This window comes from Panthera leo, chromosome A3 (genome assembly GCF_018350215.1).
Source record: "Panthera leo isolate Ple1 chromosome A3, P.leo_Ple1_pat1.1, whole genome shotgun sequence".
Classification (NCBI taxonomy): Eukaryota; Metazoa; Chordata; class Mammalia; order Carnivora; family Felidae; genus Panthera; species Panthera leo.
In genome coordinates, this window is record NC_056681.1 from 121,046,177 (window position 1) to 121,070,327 (window position 24,151).

Below are 24,151 nucleotides of genomic sequence, written 5' to 3' on the forward strand. Positions count from 1 at the left end.
TTCATTGAAATTTTTATTTTTCATTAATGATTAAAGAATTTAGACATCTTCAAAAAAGATGAAAAATCTAGTAGATACAATTCCTCCACTTTTTATGATCCTATGTGGTAACGTTATAGTCTTAACTAACCAAACTATAACCCTGGAGTTACGCCTTTCTTTTTTTATTCATTCTTTCACTCAAGAAATATTTATTGGATATCTACTGAATGCTAGGCCAGGTATTATTTTCAGTATATGAGATATGTTAGTGAACGAAACTGATGAATATGCGTACACTCACAAAACTCACATTCTAGTTGGGGTAGGCAGACAATAAACATAATAGGTAAATGATACGGTGGTACATGTTATGGAAGAAAGGGAGCAAAGAGGATTTTTCTGTTATTTGTGGGACTTGATGAACAGGATTGCCCTACTAACAGTAGAGGTACATTTCATTATAGATGTGTGAGTTACTTACAGTTTGCTTTATCTGATTTTGTGCCTTAATGTTCTTTTTCTGCCAGTTAGTCTGGGGCTGTTTCTTTTCTGCTCATAGTTTTCCTAATCACCATTTTTATTTCATTATTCAAGTGTTCCACAAGGTCATTGCCTGGAATAAAAAGATAAATAAGCTTGATGCCACTCTTTGAAGAGCATAGCGTTTAGTTTTAAAACTGGTTCAAGTAGTTCCCTCTGCTGGCATAACTGATAAAAGTGACCAAATGCAAGTTTAATTGCTGATATAAAAACAACATAGCTGGTTTGAGTTTTTCTTCGTTTTTGTGGTTAAGACCTAAGAGTTTATTTGTGTTTTTGTATGTATTTGTTGCTTAAATGAGTGAAATGACTTCAAAGCCCTGGGGGCTTGATCTGTTAACTACAATAATTAGTTACATATGGGTAATGGGTAATGTAATACACTGTGTTTGTATAGACTTTAGAACTAGATTATCCATTGTTTTAAACGTATATAAAAAGGAAATTAATATGGAAATTTAATGGATTCTTATTCCCTTTAATACCTTTGAAATTATGATAGATGGTGACAACTTTAAAGTATAATTTTTCAGGTAATTACATATAAATTTGTGGTTGGCACTCAAAGTTGGTAGTAGAATGACTCTGTTTTTGAGATTTCTGCATATATTCTGCTTTGTACTGCTCCCTTATATGTGTTTGCAAATTAATGATATTAGAAAAATTTACAGGTAAGTGTAATATCTTGAGGACTAAACTGATAATTGGGAATACTGATGAAAGATTGATATGAAACTTACTCTTTAAACACCTTTCCTGAAGAAAATTGTACATTATAATCAGTGTTTTTGGCACAAAGTACATGGCTTCTTATAATATCATTAGTTCATGTTTTGTTAATGAAAATATTCAGAATACTTTTATTACTGAGTAATTTTATTAGGTGATTTAAATGGTCAGTTTTTGCTAACAAAATTGCCTATAGTTATTGATTTAGTATTATTTCTTAATATATACATTAATAAAGATGTATATATTTGCAAACTATAGTTGGTACTGTAAGAATGAACTTATTACCTTTGTTATTCTTTTCCTTTTGTGCATTAGGCTATTGTGGAGCTGATATCAAGGCCCTGTGCACTGAAGCTGCCCTCATTGCCCTGCGGAGGCGTTATCCCCAGATCTATGCTAGCAGTCATAAACTGCAGCTAGATGTTTCCTCAATAGTGCTCAATGCTCAAGATTTTTACCATGCAATGCAGAATATTGTGCCTGCTTCTCAACGTGCTGTCATGTCTTCGGGACACGCACTATCCCCCATCATAAAGCCGCTACTGGAAAGAAGCTTCAACAACATCCTAGCAGTCTTGCAAAAAGTGTTTCCTCATGCTGAAATTAGCCAGAGTGACAAGAAAGAAGGTACTATAAATTACTTTTTCATATTGTTAAAATGAAACAAGTATAGGCATAAATAAATTCTGAGTTTCGTCATAAGGTTATTTATATGTTATTCTTTTATATTTGCCATGAATATAGAAAATGTCTCTATTTCACTCACCAGGATATATTCCAGGCCTGGCATATTGCCTAGCATATGGTAGTTGCCTAGTGAATGCTTATAAAAAGAAAGAATGAATGTTCTATTTGTTATTGCTTGGGAGATTCTAAACATAGAAGTGTTACTCTCTTTAGAAAAGTTGACTATAATAATGATGGCTTACATTTAATTAATTAATTTAAAGACTATTAAAAAATATTTTTTAATGTTTATTTATTTTTGAGAGAGGACAGACAGAGAGCTTGCAGGGGAGGGCCAGAGAGAGAGGGAGACACAGAATCCAAAATAGGCTCCAGGCTCTGAGCTGTCAGCACAGAGCCTGATGCGGGGCTCGGACTCACGAACTGTAAGATCGTAACAGCCAAAGTTGGATGCTTAACTGACTGAGCCACCCAGGTGCTCCAAGACTTTATTTTTAAATAATCTCTATACCCAACAGGGCTCAAATTTAAAACCCCCGAGATCAGGAGTCACATGTTCTACTGACTGAGCCAGCCAGCACCCCTGTATTTAATTTATTATAAAGCCCTTACATAAATTGTCACTTATTAACCCCCAAAACAGTCCAGTGGGGCAGGTACTTTTATACTGTAAAGGAGGAGACTGGAAGACTTAGGGACGTATTCACTTATTTAGGGTCATTCAGTAAGTTCCAGGGCTTACTCAAACCTAGGGCACCTAACTCTAGAACCTGTGTTCTTAACTATGTGGCTTATAATGTCCCTCTGGATTCAACTCATCAAATATATTTTGTTGTTCTTGGCAGTGCATTCTGCAGTGTGCAGTGCAAATGGAGTGTAAATCATTAGTAAGGGAGTAAATCAGAACCTGGTTGTATAAGGTCTTGAATTCTAGCCTCAAGATTGGACCTGAGATACAAATAGGAAGTTACCTTTGAAAATTCATTAAGGGGCGCCTGGGTGGCTTAGTCGATTGAGCATCTGACTCTTGGTTTCAGCTCAGGTCATGATCTCAAGGTTTTGTGGGTTTGTGCCTTGCATTGGGCTCTGTGCTGGCAGCAAAAGCCTGCTTGGCATCCTCTCTCTCTCTCCCTCTGTCTGCCCCTCCCAACTCACTCTGTCTCTTTCTCTTTCAAAATAAACAAACATAAAAAAAAAACAAGTCATTCATTTACAGGGAAACTTTAGGTTCATATACTAACCAAAGTAAGGCCTGTGAACTTTGAAGAGAAAGCAATATGCTTTTTAAAAAAATTTTTTTAATGTCTGTTTATTTTGAGAGAGACAGAGCAAGTGCAAGGAACGGTGGGGCGGGGGTGGGGGGCTGGGGTGGGGGGGGGTGGGGTGGTGCTGGCAGAGAGAATCCCAAGCAGCCTGCATGCTGTCAGTGCAGAGCCCAATGCAGGGCTCTGTCTCACAAACTCTGAGATCATGGCCTGAGCCAATATGAAGAGTTGGATGCTTAACCAACTGAGCCACCCAGATGTCCCCAAAGTAATAAGTTTTAATTATCTTAATTTTCCCAGTTTTTAGTACCTTATTTGGCAGGTAGTCTGCACCAGAAAATTGTTCAATTAATTATACTAACATAAAAAATATTATATATAGTAAAATCATCAACATTCAACGCATTTTGCTGTCTTTATAATTTCTATTTTTCAAAAACTATATTTTTCAAGGATAGATTCTCATGAAATATCACATGAATTACTTGATTTCTTAAGTTTGTCAAATAGGAGGTTAAATATTTTATTGTGTATGAACTAGGTACTCTGCTGCGAATTGAACATTTCTTTTCTCTGATTTTCATAACTGAGGATATGTATCTTTCTCCCAATTTTTTTTAAGTTTATTTATTTGAGAGAGCTCATGGGTGTGTGTGCAGGTATGCACAAGCAGTCAAGGGCAGAGAGAAAGAGAGAGGGAGAGAAAGAATCCCAAGCACGTTCTGCACCATCAGCTCTGAGCCCGAGGCAGGGCTTGATCCCAGGAACTGGGAGATGATGACCTGAGCTGAAATTGAGAGTCGGATGCTTAACCTACTGAGCCAAATTATTAAAAAAGACTGCAGTTTGTCAATTTGCTTGGTTGATTTGTATTTGATAGGTAACTTGTTAATGGTACATGATTTTTAAACCTGTTGTCCTTAGCTTTGGAGGGGCACTAATATTAAATGACTTTGTAAGTCTCATAATCTTTGGATTTTTTTTTTTTTTTTTTTTGGAATAGATATAGAAACTCTGATTTTAGATGATAGTGAAGATGAGAATGCTTTATCAATTTTTGAGACCAGTTGTCACTCAGGATCACCAAAGAAACAGTCATCAGCTGCTGCTATACATAAACCCTACCTTCATTTTACAATGTAAGTAACATACCAATTTTTTAAAAATTTAGAGTAATATTTACCACTTTATGGTTAGAATTATGGTATATTATTACTTATGGTTGTAACTTTGAAGACTTTGTTTTTTTCTGTCGTTTGGATATAATTCAGGAACATTTTTACCGTGTATGCTTTTTTTCTGTGGTAATAAAGTGGTGTATTGGTCAACTAAAGATGATTTTTTCTAAGCTGATTGTGTGATTTCTTCCTTTCTCTTTCTTTTTCTTTCTTTTTCCCCTCTTTCCTTTTTTCGTTCTTTCTTGCTCTTCCCTCCCTTTCTTTCTCTTTCTCTCTCCTCTTTTCCTTTTCCTTTTCCTTTTCCCTTTCCTTTTCCCTTTCCTTTTCCCTTTCCTTTTCCCTTTCCTTTTCCCTTTCCTTTCCTTTCCCTTCCCTTCCCTTTCCCTTTTCCCTCCACTCCCCTCCCCTTTTTTCTTTTCCTTCCTTCCTTCCTTCCTTCCTTCCTTCCTTCCTTCCTTCCTTCCTTCCTTCCTTCCCAGAGTGGAAGGAATGTCCCCGATTTTATGTCTTTTATTTTGAACTAAAATGCTCACAAATGAAATATTAACCGTGATCTGGAATATTTTAATTTGTAGCGTGAGATGATAATTTAGGGATTCTAAGAGTACTAAAGAGATTCTGAATTAGAAATCTCTTAGTAAACAGATAAACAGATAACTTTCTGGTTCTTCAAAACTTCATTAGTTTACACTTCTCTGATTTAGATTTTATGGGTTTTCTATTTACATTTACCTTTATCCGTGTTAAAGCAGCTTTCATTATGCACTTTTTATTGGGTAAACAATTTTAATGCTAATGTAATTTTTAAAATTTAAATTCAAGTTAGTTAACATGTAGTGTAATAATGGTTTCAGGAGTAGTGCTAATGTAATTTTAAATTAAGAGACCAAATAGTTTTCAAATAGTAGCAGCTTCATTTACATAATTAGCATGAATGTTATAGGATCATAATGTTTCTGCCAGGCAGGTCTATAATAGCACTTTTATTAGAAAAGGCTAGATTGATTATACTTTTAAGTAATTTTTTCAAATCTATTCTGAACAGATTTAAATCTTCCAACTTGAAGTTTCTCTTATGTAGATTACAGTAAAATGTTAATTTGATTATTTGCATTGATAACATTCTTTTTATTTTTTAAAATGAGACTAAGTTATTTTCATTTACTCTTTTTTCTTTTGTTCTTTAGCAGCAAGCTCTTTTATTAGTAACTTTTCTTCTGTTCTGGATCTTTATGTCCTTAGGGACATTTTTTGGGGGACTTTTTCAGTAATTTCTCAAATCTGTTTTATTGATGGCTAAGGGAAAACCAAACAATCATTTTTTTTTTCTATTACCTGGCTACCCTATATGCGTGTGTATGAGTGTGTGATTTGTTTTGACAGTTTTACCTGTTTGTATTTGAAATATATGATAGGAGCTAGGAAACTATCAAGACTTGTTTCAATTTTATGAGATAGTTCTGTTGTTAGTAAAGTAATATAGAAATAGATTTTGATATTAGAAAACTTCATGTGTAGTTTGGAGGTTGACTTTTTATTAACATTCTCTGTCATTGATTTAATGCGTATCACTGGTATGGCTTTTTTAATTTGGTTTAAACCTTTTTGAAGGAATTGGCTGAATTTTAGCTTCTTTAGGTAAACTTTTCTAGTTCATGATATGATCTTTATTTAGTAGGAAGCCAGCTGTATCCTAGAAATAAGCTTGTTTTGTTTTAGATGTTTTGATAAATTCCATCCATTTATTTCTTTACTCACCTAGCCATTCTGCCAGTTTTTATGTGTTTATGCCAGGCACTGTACTAGGTGCTGAAAAAATATTCATGCTTATGAATAAGATACAAAGTAGGTCTTACTCTGGAGAAGTTCTTGTTATTGAAGGTGACAGACGTTGTGATATGGCTGAAGTGATGTGTTAGAAGAACTAGAAGTTTCCATTGGGAAGTTCAGGTAGGCTTGACAGAAGAAATGGTGATATTTGCTGTCTTTCTGAGTATAAAGGGTTAGGAGTTCGTATCTGATGTTCATTACAAACTAAACATGTGGTAGGTATATAAAGCTTGAGGCTTTATATGTAGCAATACAAATAGGCCTCTCAGCAATCATATAGCATTTGTGGTATCATTGTTTTATAGATTAGGAAACTGAACCACAATGAAAAATAAGTAAATCACCCATGATTAAGCTGATAGTAGGTAGCAGAGCCAGACTCTGTACTGTTTGTTTCCTAGGATCCTATTTTTTTCTATTACTGTATGTGATTTCTAAATTGCTTTCTGAGCTTAATAGGTAGGTAGGGAATTGTATTGCTTTTTTGGGTAGGTTGGACAATACAATTTTCACACTTTCCAAGAAGCATATACTTTAGAATATAAACTTTTGGTAAGGGCTGTACATTTTTGTTGTTGTTGGTTTGGTTTGGCCTTCTGTCTGAATGCTTGTTAGCATGCCAGGTCAATACAGAAAAAGTGCTAGACAAGTAGAAAGCATGATTTTAACACTGGTCTCCAGTAACACTAGCTTGGGCATTGCTGGTGGGTTTCTGTTTCCGGGAATAGTTTCCTAAAACAATGTTGAAACCTTTATTTAGATTAAAAAAAAATGTTCTTTAACATTTATTCATTTTTGAGAGACAGAGCACAAGCAAGGGAAGGGAAGAGAGAGAGGGAGACAAAGAATCTGAAGCAGGCTCCAGGCTCTGAGCTGTCAGCGCTGAGCCCAACGCGAGGCTCGAACCCACAAACCGTAAGATTATGACCTGAGCTAAAGTCAGATGTTTAACCAACTGAGTCACCCAGGTGCCCCAAACCTTTGTTTAAATTTAAGGTGAAATAGAAGTCAAGATGTTTAAGGTCTATCAATCTGACAGAAAACTCTTATGATGGAAAAAAGTTTTCTTTCTTACTGTATATTACCTGCCATAAGGGGATTAGAAACAGATTTCTGAGGTTTTCTAAATGAAAATAGCTTTGTTTTTTCTGATTAGAAAGATGATATACTCTGTAGAAAAATTCAAGTAATAAAGAAGAGCTTAAAGAAGAAAGTAAAAATTAAAGCCCAAGCAGTTGAAGGTAATTTTTGTTAAAGTTTTGGTGACCACACTTCCATATTCTCTCTATGCATATAGATAGACCTACATATTTTTTTTATATAAATTAAAATCCTCCTGTAAGTCTCTTAACATAACTTGCTTTTTTATCCACTATGTTGGGAACATTATTTCATGCTAGTATATGTTTAATGTCATTCTTTTAATATTTTATATTTTGGGTGTTCTGTAATTTTTATAATCTTATTGATAAATATTGAAATTTCCGATTTTCTTCTTTTATGATAGATATGTGGATCTGGATAGGCATCTTTCTCAGTATACATTTTTAGTACTATCTGGTTGATGGTTTAGGGTAAATTTTAAAAACAGTGATTGTTCTATCAAAGCGTATATACATTTAAAAACTTGATACAGGTTGTTAAATTGACTTTCAGAAAGGTTGTACCAATTTACATTTTTATCACTGATGTAGGAGAGGGTTATTTTTCCTATAACCTTGTTATTTCTGAACACTGTTTGCCTTTTAAAATTTTTGCCAACCAGGTAGATGAAAATAATATCTTCTTGCTTGTTTGAATTGTTCATTTGTTCTTTCATATTTGCTCAGATACATTATCAAAGTGTCCATCATGTGCCATATGTTGTCCTAGGTACTTGGAATATGTCTGTGAACAAAATGGACAAAGATCCCTGCCCTTATTGAACTTACATGTTAGATGGAGTGTATCTAATAAGTATCGATGAAACAATAAGTGTAATATATTAAATATTAGAAGATATATACTATGAAAAAAATTTAGAGAATGCTTAAGAGGTAGGGGGTCCTTGGGAGTAGAATGAGTTGCGGAATATCCTTTGTAAACATTTCAGCATATACGTGACATAATTGCCAAGTTTAATTTTGGAAAATTTTGCTTTTTTCCATTACCACGAGTCATGAGAAAACCCAGTTTTCCCAACATCTTCTCACTAATGGTATTAAAATTTATTTTTAGTATATCAATCTAACATTTTCCTCATAAAAGATGTTTTTTTTTTCGTTATTTTCAAAATTTTGTCATCTGTTAGTAACTACCAAATATTTCTTTAAAAAAAATTTTTTTTTTAATGTTTATTTATTTTTGACAGAGAGAGACAGAGCATGAGCGGGGGAGGGGTAGAGAAAGAGGGAGACACAGAATCCGAACGAAGCAGGTTCCAGGCTCTGAGCTGTCAGCACAGAGCCGATGCGGGGCTCGAACTCATAGACTGCGAGATCATGCATGACCTGAGCCGAAGTCAAACACTCAACCAACTGAGCCACCCAGGCGCCCCCAGATATTTCTTTTTTTTTTAATGTTTATTTATTTTGAGAGAGAGAGAGAGTGCACACACGCACACACAAGTGGGAGAGGGACAGAGAGAGAGAGAGAGGGAGAAAGAATCCCAAGCAGGTTCTGTGCTGCCAGCGTAGAGCCTGACGCAGGGCTGGATCTCACCATTTGTGAGCCCATGACCTGAGCTGAAATTAGGAGTTAGGTGCTTAACTGACTTAGCCACCCAGGAGCCCAACTACCAAGTCTTTCTTAAGCCAACATTGGTCTTGAGCTTTAGACCATCTCTAGCTGTCTCTCACCCTTTGTGTGCCACAGATCTTTCATTATGTACTGGACTGGGTCTCCCCTTCTCTTCCAGTGGGTATCAGAGCTCCCATGGACCCAAGGTGATGTTGCAACTAGAAATGGGCATCTTCCTCAACTCCTTCCTCTTTCTTTACTCTGTACCTAGTCAATGTCCAGGTCCTGTAATTAAGTCTCATCTCAGGCTGTTCCTTCTCACCTCTTCTGACACTGTTCTTGTCTAGACTGTCATTACTATCTCATGCCTGGGTTGATACTGCAGACTCCTAACTGGTCATCTTTCCTCCTGTTTTGCCCTCATTCATTTCCTATCCTGGCATAGTGATAATAGAATTTTCTTCTAAAACATGTATATGATTATATCACTTCCCCTGCTTAAGTATCTTAATGCTTCCTCATGGTCTTCAATGTGTGTCCCAAACTTTTAACATGGCTTACAAAACCCTTTGTAGGTTTTCATGGTCTGATTCTCCTTTCCCCTAACCACAGAACCTTTATACATACATGGCTTTAAAACCTTAAAAGAAGCTAGTTGTATGAACTATTACTCCAAAGGGCCAGGAGCCTTTGGTCCTTTGCACATCCTATTTTTGTTTCTTGGAATTGTCCTTTCTGCCTCCGTCCTGTTGGGTTTGTGCTTTTGTAACACTGTCCAGGAAAGCCTTTGTTGAGTCTGTAATTGTGGTCTGCCATAGCATTCTGTACTTAAACAGTGCTGCTTGTTAATCACACTGAATTATTTTAGTTTGTAGATTTCCTTTTTCTACTTCATACCATTCAAGTGTGAGCTCTATGATAACTGGTATTGTTAGATACCCAGGGTGAGGGACTTAGCATAGGAACCATTCTCCAATTATTAAATGAATGAACATTTTAAGAAATGTTATCTGTTTCTATTTTCTTTTTGAATTGTCTGTGTCCTTTGCTCATGAAGCTGTTTTTTTTTGTTGTTGTTGTTGTTGTTAAAACACTTTGAACATAAGCTCTTTATACATTAAGAACCATTCCTGTTAATGGCAGATTGTTTGTCTCATTTGATTGTTTGCCATTTGATTCAGATTGTATTTTTTGAGTTACAAAAGTTTGTAGATTATGAATTAAAAAATACATAATCTTGTGTTTTTTCTTTGTTAGAATTAATTTTGTTCTGTGAAATGAGGGTCTGAATCTTCCCTATTTAAAAAAATTAAAAAAAATTTTTTTAAATGTTTTATTTATTTTTGAGAGACAGAGTGTGAGTTGGGGAGGGGCAGAGAGAGAGGGAGACACAGAATCTAAAGCTGGCTCCAGACTCTGAGCTGTCAGAAAGAGCCAGATTTGGGGCTTGAACCGTTGAACCATGAGATCATGGACCTGAGCTGAAGTCGGATGCTTAACTGACTAAGCCACTCAGGCGCCCCTCTTCTCTATTTTAAAATAACATTTATTTTATAATCTCCCTTCCATTTATTTTTTATGCTTATTATCTTGTATGAAATTCTTTGAACTATGATGATTTGTTTCCTGGCTGCCTATTCTATTGATCTGTTTCTTTTCTTTGGTGTATTCTACATTATATTCTATTATTCTGTTCTGTAATACTTTTTTTTTTTTAAGTTTATTTAAGAGAGGCAGAGTAGGGGAGGGGCAGACAGAGAGGGAGAGAGAGAATCCCAGGTAGGCTCTGTACCATCAGCGTGCAGCCCAATGTGGGGCTTGTACTAATGAACTGTGAGATCATGACCTGAGCTAAAACCAAAAGTCGGACACTTAACTGACTAAGCCACCCAGGTGCTCTTGCAATAGATTTTTTTTAATGTTTTTAAATTTATTTTGAGAGAGAGAGTGCGAGCAAGTGAGGGAGGGGCAGAGAAAGGAAGAGAGAGAATCCCAAGCAGGCTCCATGCTTAGTGTGGAGCCCAACGTGGGGCTTGATCCCATGAACCTGTGAGATCGTTACCTGAGCCGAAATTAAGAGTCGGATGCTTAATTGACTGAGCCACACAGGCGCCCCTGTAATATATTACAATATAGAGTAGTGTACGTGTTAGCATGGTGGTTCAGCTTAGCAATTATATGGACCTGAATGAGATTTGAACTCTTTGACCACCCATTTGTAACAGTCTCATACCTAACTTCTCTGAGTCTTGGTTTCTTCATCTGTTTAATAAGAAGAAACTATGTGTTTCATAGAATTGCTAAGAAAACTAAAACTATGTGAGGTACTTATTATTGAAACAGGTTTAACTGTTCTAAAATTGGGTCTAGCACACTTTACCAAATAGCATGGAGCCTGCTTGGGATTCTCTCTCCCCCTTTCTCGCTTGCTCTTATTATCTCTCTCTCAAAATAAGTAAATAAACATTAAAAAAAGAAAGGATCTTCTTTCCTTCTTTATTTTGGTTATTGATGGTGTTATTATGTTTTGATTTTTCTGTTTCTGTTTTCTGACTTGTTACTTTTGGTAGATTCTGACAGTTATTAATTAGTTGATTCTCTTGGATTTTTTTAGTGCATAATCGTATCCTTTACAAGTAACAGTGTTTTCCTGATTTCTTTCTATTCCAGTTTTTATTTGCTTTATTCTTACTGCATTGCTTAAAATTTCCTATGTTATCTATAATGATAGATAAACTTGTTTCATTCATCATTTTAATGGGGTTGTGGAATCTTGAGAGTGTAAGTTCAGCTTGGTTTAATACATTTTCCTAAATTTGCTTTCTGTATTGTAGGTCTTTAGACATCATGTATTAGGGTGTGGACATTTAGTTTGTATTGGCCCCAAACCAAAATTTGCTGCCACTGAAAAAGTCCTACATTTATTTTCTATCTTAAAAATTGTGGTAAAATATACATTAAATTTACCATTTTAACCATTAAAAAAAAAGTCCTACATTTTGGGTAATCTTCAGATATACCTACTTCTTTGTCAAAATGGGATTCTTAACATTTGATTTTGAATAATTAATAGCTATGTCTCCTTAGTGTCTGAAGTGTTTTCCAAGTAATATGTATGGTATGATAGAATGAATACCCAGGTATTATTACTTTGTTTTAGAATGAGTTTTTATACTTTTACATCATGGTTATTAAAATTGTCAGGGAGATCAACATTTTAAAATGCTAATTAATGAAAAAATGATTCACTGTACTTGAAGTAAAAGAGAAAATTCTATTAATTTGGAGTTACATATTTAGTGTAAATATTTTACCTAATACTTCATACTGATCTTCAGAGTGTATCGTTTTGAAATAATTATCATGTCTTATATGTATTCCAGGTCACCATATCATCAGCCAACCTCTTACAGGCCAAGATTATTGCTGTCTGGAGAAAGAGGCTCAGGTCAAACTTCTCACCTTGCTCCAGCACTTTTGCACACTCTAGAAAAATTCTCTGTGCACAGACTAGATCTCCCAGCACTTTATTCAGTTAGTGCCAAAACACCTGAAGAATCATGTGCACAGGTAGGTTTGTACCGTATCAGAGTACTTCCAACTTTCTTAATTGTTTATATCTCTGTATCTCAGTAGTGTTTATAAAGTCTTTTCAAAGAACAGTAATGCGAATATTAACTCTTTGTTGGTTACTCATTAGCATTCTAATATTAAGGCCAGGGATCCTTTTGATGTATAACATGTTTAAAAGTGAGCTTATTGTTTTCCCCATATTTCATTCTTTTCAGAAATTTTAATATCCTGTTTCTTATATTAAAGTTTTATTAAACGTTATAGAAAGGAAGCTTCTTTTGCCTTCTTCTGACCCTCTTTTCAACACTGTGGTTTCAGAGTCTTTCCAGATTTCAGTGTGTACTTAGAGCCTTACTGTATGTAGTTGGGGAAAATTAACACAAAAATGATAGCAATTTAAAAATTATATATATTTCTATCAGTAGTCAAGTGTGTGTGATATTTGACTTTTAACTACTTTGTGCCGGTTTGTGAAGTGCAGAGTTCTACTGGGGTGTTCGTATAACTATGAATTTATTATAAGTGTATCATGTTGGAACAAGTTAGGGCAATGCCACTTTCAACTCTGATATTTAGCCTACTTTTAGAGATTACATGACCAGAGTAGTAACACTTAAGAGCATTGTGCATAATTATGTTGTGTTTTTGAGTACATTTTATAACTATTTAATACATACACATATACTACCTAATTGAAAACCATTCTGTATCTTGTAGAAAGAAAACATATATATATGTATATATTTCATGGTCCACAGCATTGATTTCGTTTCTCTTTTACTTACAGTTGTCTGAGTATCAGCATCCTAGCATCATTCACTACTTAGAAAACTCTATTTAAAAGTTTTTTTCACCCCAAAACCCATGGCTTAAATAAAAACTATATACAAATAATTTGCTACAAATTTTGTACATTTAACTCATCCTGGCTGGGAGTGTTTTCCAATAATGTTGATTTATATGTTTGTTCATATTTTTCCTTTTTAGTGAGACAAAATTATTGCAGTTTGTATGCAAGTTAAGAGAATTGCCCAGTACCATTAAAAATAAATCCAGTGGAGAGAGGATCTAAACAGACACTAAGTGTGGAAGGAGAAATTGAGTATCAAAAAGTACTAAATCCAGATAGTTTCATGGGTGAATTCTTTTAATCCTAAAGGATAAGATCATTTTGATGCTAAACTGAAATACAGAGGAAAACAGAGTAATTTCACTTAGGCAATGGTGATAAAGTAAATATTACAAATGGATTCTAGTAGCACATCAGAAGTGTAATATGCCATTATTAAGGCATGCAAAATTGATTCAGTTAGACATTGAGAGATAAAAATATTGGAACAGACATTGAAGTTATAAATATTTGCCTGTGATATGATTGTATATTTGGAGACTTTTTAGGACTTACTGAAAAATTATTAGGGACAATAAGAGAATTCTGCAAGGTGGACACCTTTCAAAGTTAATATTATAAAATAAGTAGTTTTCTTTTATACACCCAGTAACAAGTTAGAAATATAATGGAAAAAATGGTCCTAATTAAAATAGCAACTAATTTTACCTAGAAATTAAATAATTAATTTGCAGTGTCTAAAAGAAGAAAAAACAAAAAAAAAACCACACCTTGTTTTTAATTACTATAGTTCAAAGTATGGATTCAAGTCAAATTGCAAATTGATTAAAATATTAGCTACTTGGCTTATTGGTTGTGGCCTTGGACAAATTGCTTAACTTCTTTGAGACTTAATTTTCTTACCTATGAAACAAAGGTAATGATACTGCATAAGGTGGTTGTGACTACTAAAATCAGTTCATCCAATAGGTTTGGTATATAGTAAGTACCCTGTAGCTCTTAACTGTCATTATATTTATCACTGCTACTGCAGCTTCCTTACATAGCTGAGGGCTGGTAAGACTCAAAATTGGAAAGCTGTGAGTTCTTTTCTAAATTAATGTATAAATTAAGTTCAGGCTCAAGTATAATATTCCCAAAATTTAAGAGGAAAAGTTAAAAATAAAAAAAAGTGCTTTGCGTTTCTTCTAAAATGAATTCTTCAGAAAATGAATATGAGCATAGCAAGGAGAGTTCTGGAGGAAAAAGTATAATGAAAGGAGCTCTACCAGATTTTTAAAGGTGTTACAGAATGTAGTAATAAAGAATATGTAACGGTGCAAGAATGGACAGACAAAGTAATAGAAGAGAGAATTAACCCTTAGGCCTACATAGAATGAGAATTTAGTATCTGATGATGATTAGCATATGATGATGGTAAATGATGATGATGATGATAACGATGACATTTGATATCATACAGTAGATGGATTATTTAATAAATGGTCTTAGAAAACTGACTCAATGAGGGGAAAAAGAAAAAAACAAAACTGAGTTTCTACTTTTTATTGTAGCCCCAACATAAATTCTACATTGTTAATGGAAGTGTAAAAGGGGAATTCACAAGGTCAATATGTTTATTATCTTGAGTATGAGAAAGTAGTCTCTAAGCAGTGAACACAGCCAGAAAACATAAAGATATGAACAAATTTGACTTTATAAAAGTTTTAATTATACATGGCAGAAATAATTGTTTTTGTAAAATTAATAGACACAACCTGGCGAAAAAGTGTGTGTGTAACACACATGTTCAGGATAAGTTTCTGAAATATACAAAAATATGTTAAAATCAGTAAGAAGCAAGAATGACACCCTAATATAAAAATTGGTGAAATAGCATGCCATTTATAGGAAGAAAACAATAGAAAAAGCAACCAATAGAAGTTTGAAAAGATTCTTAGCCTTACAGCTGAAGAAAATGCAAATTAAAGCAACACGAATTTAAAAAAATTAAAAAGAAAAGAAAAGAAGGAGCGCCTGGGTGGCTCAGTCGGTTGAGCGTCCGACTTTGGCTCAGGTCATAATCTCACAGTCTGTGAGTTTGAGCCCCACGTCGGGCTCTGTGCTGACAGATCGGAGCCTGGAGCCTGCTTTGGATTCTGTGTCTCCCTCTCTCTCTGCCCCTCCCCTGCTCATGCTCTGTTTCTTTCTGTCTCAAAAAGAAATAAAAACATATAAAAAAATTTAAAAAAAAGGCAACACGATACTATTTTGAAGCAACTGTCTGGTTTGTAAAAATAAAAAGCTTGATGATGCCTGATGATTTTAGAGTCATTGACACCATTTAAAAAAATATTAAGAACATATTCCTTTTGTTCCAGGAATTTTACATTAAGGAATTTTTCCTAAAGATGTATTAGATCTAATAGTCACTGCTGAATGTACAAGGACATTTATCACAGCATTGTATGGAATTCCCAAACTAAATAAGACCAACAAACTAAGTGTCCTTTAATGATGGATGGGCTGTGATAAATTATGGTATATCCTTACATATTATGAGGTCATTAACAAGAATGAGGTAAATTTACATAAGGCTGATATGGAGAGATGAAGGAGATATTTGTGAAAAAGCAAGTCATAAATTGGTCTATTAAAATAGAATCTTTGTGTAAAAAACCTTAAAAATGTATATTCATGCTTTTATATATAAATCGTGTGCAAGAATATCCTAAAAAACTGTTAATAATCATTGCTTTGGCTTTGGGGAAGGAATTTAGAGAATTGGGAAATGAATAAAACTTTTTCATTTTAGGTTACACTCTGCTGTACAGTTTAGGTTTCTTTTTTTGACATGTGTATTTGACAGTATGGAGCAAACTGAAGAAAATCACTCTGAAAGAGGAACATTTTCAAAGTGAGACGGTATTCTGTGTATAGCTGTTCTTTATGGCTAATACATGTATATACATGTTCATAAATCCATTATTGAGTATTAGGTGAGGAGATACTTAGGATCCATTGTAGTAAATCATATGTTGGTATTACTGAGATCCTAGGATATTTTTTTTTGTATTCTACTGGGCATCATTGGGCCAAATTTGAATTCTAACTGTATACTTTTTGGTCTCTTACTCAGTTCCTGGCTTTTACTTTTTTGTTGTGTTCTTGGAGAGGGTGGAGAGAGATGTCCCTTGGCAGTGTAAAGGAAGAAAAACTTAACATTTATTGTTTTGGTTGTATTACACTGCATTTAGTACATCAAGAAGTCTTCTGTTCCTTGCTTTTGCCTACAAGATTGTGGGTTAGAAGTAATGCTTATTCTTGAGTGACCACACCTGGGTGTCTAGTCTGCTCAGGACTGAGTCAGAATTTTGTAGCTATGGTAGCTGAAGCTCGGACTTCTGAACATTGGCCAGAGACCAGATAAACTGTCTTGATTAATCCCTGATTATTTGTATCTCAAGTGCATTTTTAAAGTTATTTTAAATCGTAAATATATTACTGTCGCTCCCCCAGATTTATTTATTAAATGTTTACTTTTTATTAATTTTTTTTTTTTTTACATTTATTCATCTTTTGAGAGATAGAGACAGTACGAGTGGGGGAAGGATCGAGAGAGAGGGAGCCACAGAATCCAAAGCAAGCTCCAGGCTCTCATCTGTCAGCACGGAGCCCAACGCGGGGCTTGAACTCAGGAACAGTGAGATCTTGACCTGAGCTAAAGTTGGATACTTAACTGACTGAGCCACCCAGGCGCCCCAAATGTTTATTTTTATTTAAGAGGAAGAGAGAAAGAGAGAGGGCGAGGGAGCAAGGGAGGGGGGAGAAAGCAAGAAGGACAAGGATCCAAAGCAGGATTCTGTGCTGACAGCAGAGAGCCCGACGTAGGGCTCAAACCTACAAACCCATGAGATCATGACCTGAGCTGAAATTGGATGCTTAACCAACTGGGCCACCCAGGTGCCCCCTAAAAGATTATTTAAAAGGAGACTATTATGTAATAAAACTGAGGAATTTTTTCTTTCCTTTGTCTATTTTAAGTTTATTTATTTATTTTGAGAGAGAGAGTGAGAGCAAGCATGTGCACGAGTTGGGGAGGGGCAGAAAGAGGGGGCAGAGAAAATCCCAAGCAGACTTCTTACTGTCAGTGCAGAGCCCCGATGTGGGGCTCAAACCCACAAACTGTGAGATTGTGACCTGAACCGAAATCCAGAGTCTGACTCTTAACTGACTGAGCCACCAAGGCACCCCAAGAAGTTTTTCTTAATTTGTGGATCTGTAACTGGGTAGAAGAAGGCATAAAAGTCCTAGGTAAGAGAGCATACTAGTCAGGTGCTAAAATGTTGGAAAGAGGTGGTGGGTATTAAGTAGGGTGGACAATTCTTATGATGAGCACTGGGTGTTGTATAAGTGATGAACCACTGAATTCTGCTCCTGAAACCAAAATTGCACAGTATGTTAACTAAAATTTAAATAAAATTTTGAAGAAAAAACAAAACAAAAATAAAAATGCTGGAAAGAATAAAAGCCTCTTCTTTCTATTCCTCTGTTCTGTATTCCCTTTCTTTTGCCTTACTTCTCTTGAGAGCTAGTCTTCCTATAGGCAGGATTTTCTCAAAATAGATGTGGTTTCGTCTGTGGCACATTATTCTTCTGTGTTTTTCTCTTTTCCCTAGTCTCTAAGATACTTAATATAAATTAAATTGGATTATTTAATAGTGTGACACAAACATGGAAAGAAGTCTTCAATTACTTTTAAAGGGCTGTATTTATATATATGATAAGATGGGAAAGGGGAAGAGCCCAGTTTATAGTTCTTTATACATTTTTAATTGTCTTTTCTTTAAAACATATCCACATACAAGCATATATATATTAATCCTTCTTTTCTCCTTCATACTGTCTCAGCTGATGATGAATATTACAAAGTGTGTGAAAATGGTAGAGGAATTCGTGTCTACTATAGGGTTTTGTCATTGTTTCTTAAGATTTAGTGGGTATAAGCCTCTTCTGGGAGTGCTTATTAAAATTTCTTATTCCCTGGCTCTACACCCAGGAATTCTGGTTCTTTAAATTTGGGGTGAGCCCCAGGAATCTGTGCTTTAAACCTGAATCCAGGTGTTACTATTCTAGGTCTTAAGAGATCAGTCACACTTGGAGATTTAGTACTTTGGGTGATAACTGGACACTAGACATTTATTACTGAAAACAATTGCCAGAATTCATAAAGTGGTTTTGTCTGTGTGTATGTCTGTATCTATCTATCTGTCTGCCTGTCTATGTATGTATGTATGTATGTATGTATGCATGCATGCATGCATGTATGTATGTATCTATCTATCTATCTATCTATCTATCTATCTATCTATCTATCTATCTATCTATGTTACTGAGTATTTTATAGTCTCTCAAAAGCTCTAGAAGGAGAATGGAAAAGCCTGGGGTAGCCTGGAAGATTTATGGTTGTTGAGTAAAATTCACAAGTAGTTACTGAGACCTAAAACAAAGCTGGAGATGTTAGTAACTGTACTAAAAGACTTATCTGTATTAACACTCTAAAAAACCAAAGAACAGCTATGATTCCCTTTTTCTGACATCTTCAAATGTATTATTTATATTATTTCTACTGTTGATTTAGGAAATCAGAATTGATAAGTGTATTTTCTTTTTCATTAATGATTGAATTGATAAATTTATATATTGTGTGCCACAAGCTTTGGAGTTTGGATATTATATGTTGTTACAAATAATTTGGTCAATAAGGTCTTTTCTTTTTTCTTTTTTTTGGTGAAAATTGCAGTATTTTTCTTTTCCCAGAAAGAAATTGTATTTGGAAATGTTCAAGGAAAATCCTTTTTGGTTAAGTAGCAGGAAGGAATTAACATACTTACCTATGTGTATTCTTTGGATGCTCTTGTGTTTATGCATAAGGGTTTCTGGATTTCTCCATAGCATTCTGTGTATACTTTGGGTACTCTTGGTTTGTGCACATGGGTTTCTGTGTTTTACCATAGCAACAACCTTTTTTTTTTCTTAAGTTGTAAAAAAGTTAAATTATCCTGGTCCAGAGTTTGTCATATCACATTTACTGAAATTCTTAAAATTTTTAGGCAATGAAAATAACAGAAAAAGAATTTGGGTGACTTAATTTTCATAAAATGTTGCTTTATATTACAATCATCGATCAGAAAGTCTAGTATAGTTATGTTTTATAATAGGCTGATTTGTATGCTTAAAGAAATTCAGCACTTTATTTCTTGCATCCTGATCCTAGACGTTGCCTCCTTTTCACAGAGATGCTCGATAAATCTTAGGTGAATAGAATATAAATGGAGTAAAGTGATGGATATGACATGAAGTTATTAGTATTGCAGATATATTATTAATATTTATGATAGTATGGTCTAAGGAATTAAATACTTATTTTAATAGTGTATATTAATAGTACTTTTTAATTTTTATAAAAATCAAGAATATTTTAGCCCCCAAGATTTTTCTTTTCTCTCTCTTTTACAATGTTAGCACATTCCTAGTACTACAACATGACCAAGACAAATTCTGGAAGTTTATTGATGACAGAATTGTTTCTCTCTTTCTTATAGAGCTTTTTTTTAGGAAAGTGAAAGCTGTGCTGGCATGAGCTTTCTGCTTCATTTACATTTGTGTTTAAAATTACTCTAGTTTTCAGTTTCTCAAGAAAATGGCTTGTTATGGGCTGTATAGACTTAATTTTTAAAATACAGTAAAATTTCATGCACCACATACTTTAATTTGCTGGCTAAAATACTGACTTGAAAGTTTAGCTTTTGAGATGATAAGAACTTTTATAAATATAGGTTCAGTTTATATAATTAGTGCTGCTTTGTGTGGATACTTTTAACTTCAGTGGCCTGATTTTTTTGTTTCATATCTTTAATATTCATAGGAAGTAGTTTGTACTTTTTTTTTTTTTTTTAATAAAGAAACCTTTAAAACAGTTACACAAGGGACCATGATGTCTGGGGCAAGAAGAAGCCAGAAGGAAGTAAAATATATTGTTTAAAGAATCAAAATGAACAGTTCACATACACTGGTGTTTGTTCATTTTATTTGTGCAAGAGTGCTGGTCATGTCAGAGGTGTTTTGAACGGTTGGTTCAGTAATTTGGCCTACTGTCTTTTTTTCTCTATAACAGTTTTTCTGTTTTCTACTACACCTTGCACATCCACCAATCCAAGACACCCTATAGGTGAGTATTTTTCTAGTTATCAAATGGCATCACTTGTTCCCAAGACAGTTGCCGCTTCACTAAAACTAGGCTTTATTTTTCTACTCTGAATCTGGTTAATTGATTTCAGGGAGTGTATGTTATTCCACAACTTTAAAAGTTATCAGCAAACTGCTGAAGAGCTACTTTTACATTATGGAAAAATCACGATATGATTAAACTTTTTTTCTGAATTTTAAAATACTGTTTTTAGACCATTCTTTTTGAATTTTCATTACAAAAACTGGAGAATTAGAACAGGTTGGCTATATATTTAAAGAAATTATGGAAGTTTAAATGTTCTGAAATCACATGGAGTAAGGAATTAAAAATAAAACTTGTTTTAGTAGTGATTTTAAATTTTTATAGAAATTACAGATATTTTTCCTGTAAAGGCTTAGGAAAAAAATTCTGAAAATAGCCCCTGGCTATTAATATTGCATGTAGTCAGATTAATTGTAAAATTAGGTAATTATACATTCATGGATAAGCCTAAGCCTTTTTATTTTTCTATATTTGTCTTAGACTTTTTTCTTTGTTTTCCCCCTTTAGGTTTTCAAATATAATTTTTTAAAATTTCACTGATAAAGATACTTTCCTAAAGGCTTTAGAGATAAGATCAATAGAATATCCAGTTCATTCTGTTGTTTTGGGGAGAATTGAATGAAAAGAGGAAAGAAATAGAAAAAAAAAAAAAAAACAACCCTCAACTCTTTCAGAGCTGGTGATGCTTATGTTTCTAGTTCAGCCTTGCAAATGAGTTAAAACACCTATAGTCCTGCATTATTTAATTTCTGGCTCTATAAAGTTTTTATCACTTAACCTTCTGTTGCTTTGCCCTTACTCTTTGATACTTATTTTGATACTTATTGGCAATTAGATGTTCTCAACAACTATTTCTAGAAAACCTAACCTACAAGTACTAGAATGAGAGGCTACATTTTGTTTTTTTTAAAGGCATGTTTTCTCATCTCTCCTTGGGCATGTGGTAAACTTGCATGGCTGAATTAGGTGGTTAGTTTTGTGAGGTTTCTCAGTAAGTTTTATAAGCTCATTAGTGTTTTTCATGTAATCACCATTCTCTCCCTGCTGACTCTCCCTAGTTTTACTAGCACAGAGTGGGAATTGGAAAGACAAAAGGCATCGGTTATTGTCCTCCACATACCATCCCTGATTTGGGTGGCATGTAGCAATTTTTTTCTTTTTGGGGGGGTGGAAATTAAATGCCTCACTTGCCTTTGTGCTCCTGTGTGGTTCCTTCCTTTTGCCAATATTTATGCTTGTTTTTCTCTTATGAATCTTCTACAAGAACTTTGGAAAACAATAATCCTTGGATTTTCAAGATCCAGGATAAGAGGGTGCGTGTTTGCAGAAAAGGTCAAAATTTGAGAGTCCTGGAGTTGTACTGTACAACTGTTCTGGATTGGTGGATATGCAAATATTAAAGGAAGGGAAGGAGCAAATATTACTTTTGATGTGAGTGATCATAACATCTACATTTCCAATTTGGGGGAAATTTTTTATTTGAGCATCTTTCATCTGGTTTATTAAATTGGCAGTACATTTTATTTTACACAGAATGTTTAAAGCTTTATAAAATGTAGCATTTGAAAAATTCATGCAAGTGATAGGCTTATTCATTAAAGAAAAATAATCATTTTGATTCTCAGGAACATTTCTAATAATCCTAATCATTTTAAATACTAAATCATTATTTCTCTATCTTGCACATTATACAGGTTAATTGAAACATGTTTAAAGGGAAGTAGTAGAGAATTTTAGAAATGGAATTCTGAAATAAATTGAAGGAAGATTTTTACATTTATTCTTTCATTTGTTAGAAGTATTGAAGAGATGCCATATCATCCCACAAGAATTTGTTGATGGGCCATTGAGCTATTGTTGACATCTATGTAAAGGGCAATACTTCTGCTTGGCAACTTACTAATAGCCAACCTGGTCCTTATTGGCATGTGTTGGCAGAGTGTGACTGAAGCTATGGTTAGGATTCTTTTTTAACACCTGAGGAAACTTTATTTTGTATTTTCTGATGATGGGAGTGTCTCAGAGCTTTTTGCTAATTTATTTATTGCTCTTTAGTGATGTGAGGGTATTTTGTGACTGCTCTGTGGAGGATTGAATTAAGGTGATAGGAGGTAAACAAGTGGTTCAGTAGGTAGTTCATAATCTTAAGCTCTAGGGTGATGCATCGTGGTGAAAATATTTAATCCATATATTTAGTGATTTTAGGGAATGTGCACAAACACGGAAACTATGTCTTTTCTTCTTTGTGCTTACTGATCTCATTCTGACGTGGGTGACATGTTGGTGCATGTTTATCTCTTTATTTGCAGCATATTTTATAATGGTGTTTTGCTTTGTTATCTTTACATGATAGATAAGTGGAACAATTTGATACCTTTATATTATTAATAAGTACTGAATAGAAATAATAAAATGGCAAAAAAAAAAACCCCTTCTTTTTTTAGGTGGAGCAAGGGTAGATAGAAGCTATATGTGAGGCTTATGCATCACATCTTGAACAGCTTAAATATTTGAGCTGAGAATAATTACAGTCACAGGCCTGACACATTTCATGTATTTGGGGGTTACTAAGTAAACTTTAGAATAATATCAATTTGAACATTCTTTTCAGTTTGAATTTTTAATGCCAGTTCTTTCCTTAATTAGATTTTTCGTGAAGCTCGAAGAACAGTACCTAGTATTGTTTACATGCCTCACATTGGTGACTGGTGGGAAGCTGTCAGTGAAACTGTGAGAGCAACTTTTCTGACATTGCTACAAGATATACCATCATTTTCACCTATATTTTTATTGTCTACCTCTGAAACCATGTACAGTGAACTGCCTGAAGAGGTAAGTGATTAAATATTTATCTTACTGTTTTAAAATAGTTGATCTTGTAAATTGTACACATTTAAATTTATTTAATAAATTTACTTATTTAACAAAATAAATACTGTTTAGGTTCATGCCTTGTTATACCACTTGTTAGCACTGTGACTTAAGCAAGTTAGCTAATGATTGAAGTTTCAGTTTCTTTTTTGATATAATAGTGATAAATTTGTCACTGTTGCCGTGAAGACTGAGATAAATCATGTTTGTCCCAGAGCCCGACATATGTGTGGTATGTACTCAGAAGGCCTAGGCTCTATCACAGTCAGTTCCATTACAGTTAGCCTTCTCGTCCTTACCGTCTGGTAGATAATTTGGTGGGATTTGACCTTTCAGGTGGTAGCATCATGGTAATTTGACTATTACTACTAGTGTGCATATTTTTAAAATCTGATATGTAGTTTTTGAGTTCAAAGCTGTCTCATATTTAATATATTAGACTCAAAGGTAAAATCACATTTGTTTCAGAAAAAAATAGTAGTCAACTCATGTGAATAAAATTGATATTTAAAAAATTGTGTTTTTAACACCCTGTGCTTACTAGGTCTTGAAATTATCACCTTTAGAAATGCTTAGAAATATTTTGCCCAGGTGACACAATTTATAGAAAAGATTTTGCGTGTTTTAAATGCTATACTGTAAATCTTGATTA

At 34.2% G+C, this 24,151-nt stretch overlaps 1 protein-coding gene across 6 annotated transcripts in view; it reads left to right on the forward strand.

The window, feature by feature from the left end:
* The window catches only part of ATAD2B (ATPase family AAA domain containing 2B), a 167,095-nt gene that overhangs the window by 96,206 nt on the left and 46,738 nt on the right, over positions 1-24,151 (forward strand). For all 6 annotated transcript variants that reach the window (XM_042933579.1, XM_042933576.1, XM_042933577.1 and 3 more), the window contains 4 exons: positions 1,570-1,881; positions 4,210-4,345; positions 12,316-12,502; positions 23,275-23,460. In XM_042933579.1, coding sequence (XP_042789513.1) covers positions 1,570-1,881; positions 4,210-4,345; positions 12,316-12,502; positions 23,275-23,460 — 821 coding nt within the window. The remainder of the gene's footprint in view (positions 1-1,569; positions 1,882-4,209; positions 4,346-12,315; positions 12,503-23,274; positions 23,461-24,151) is intronic.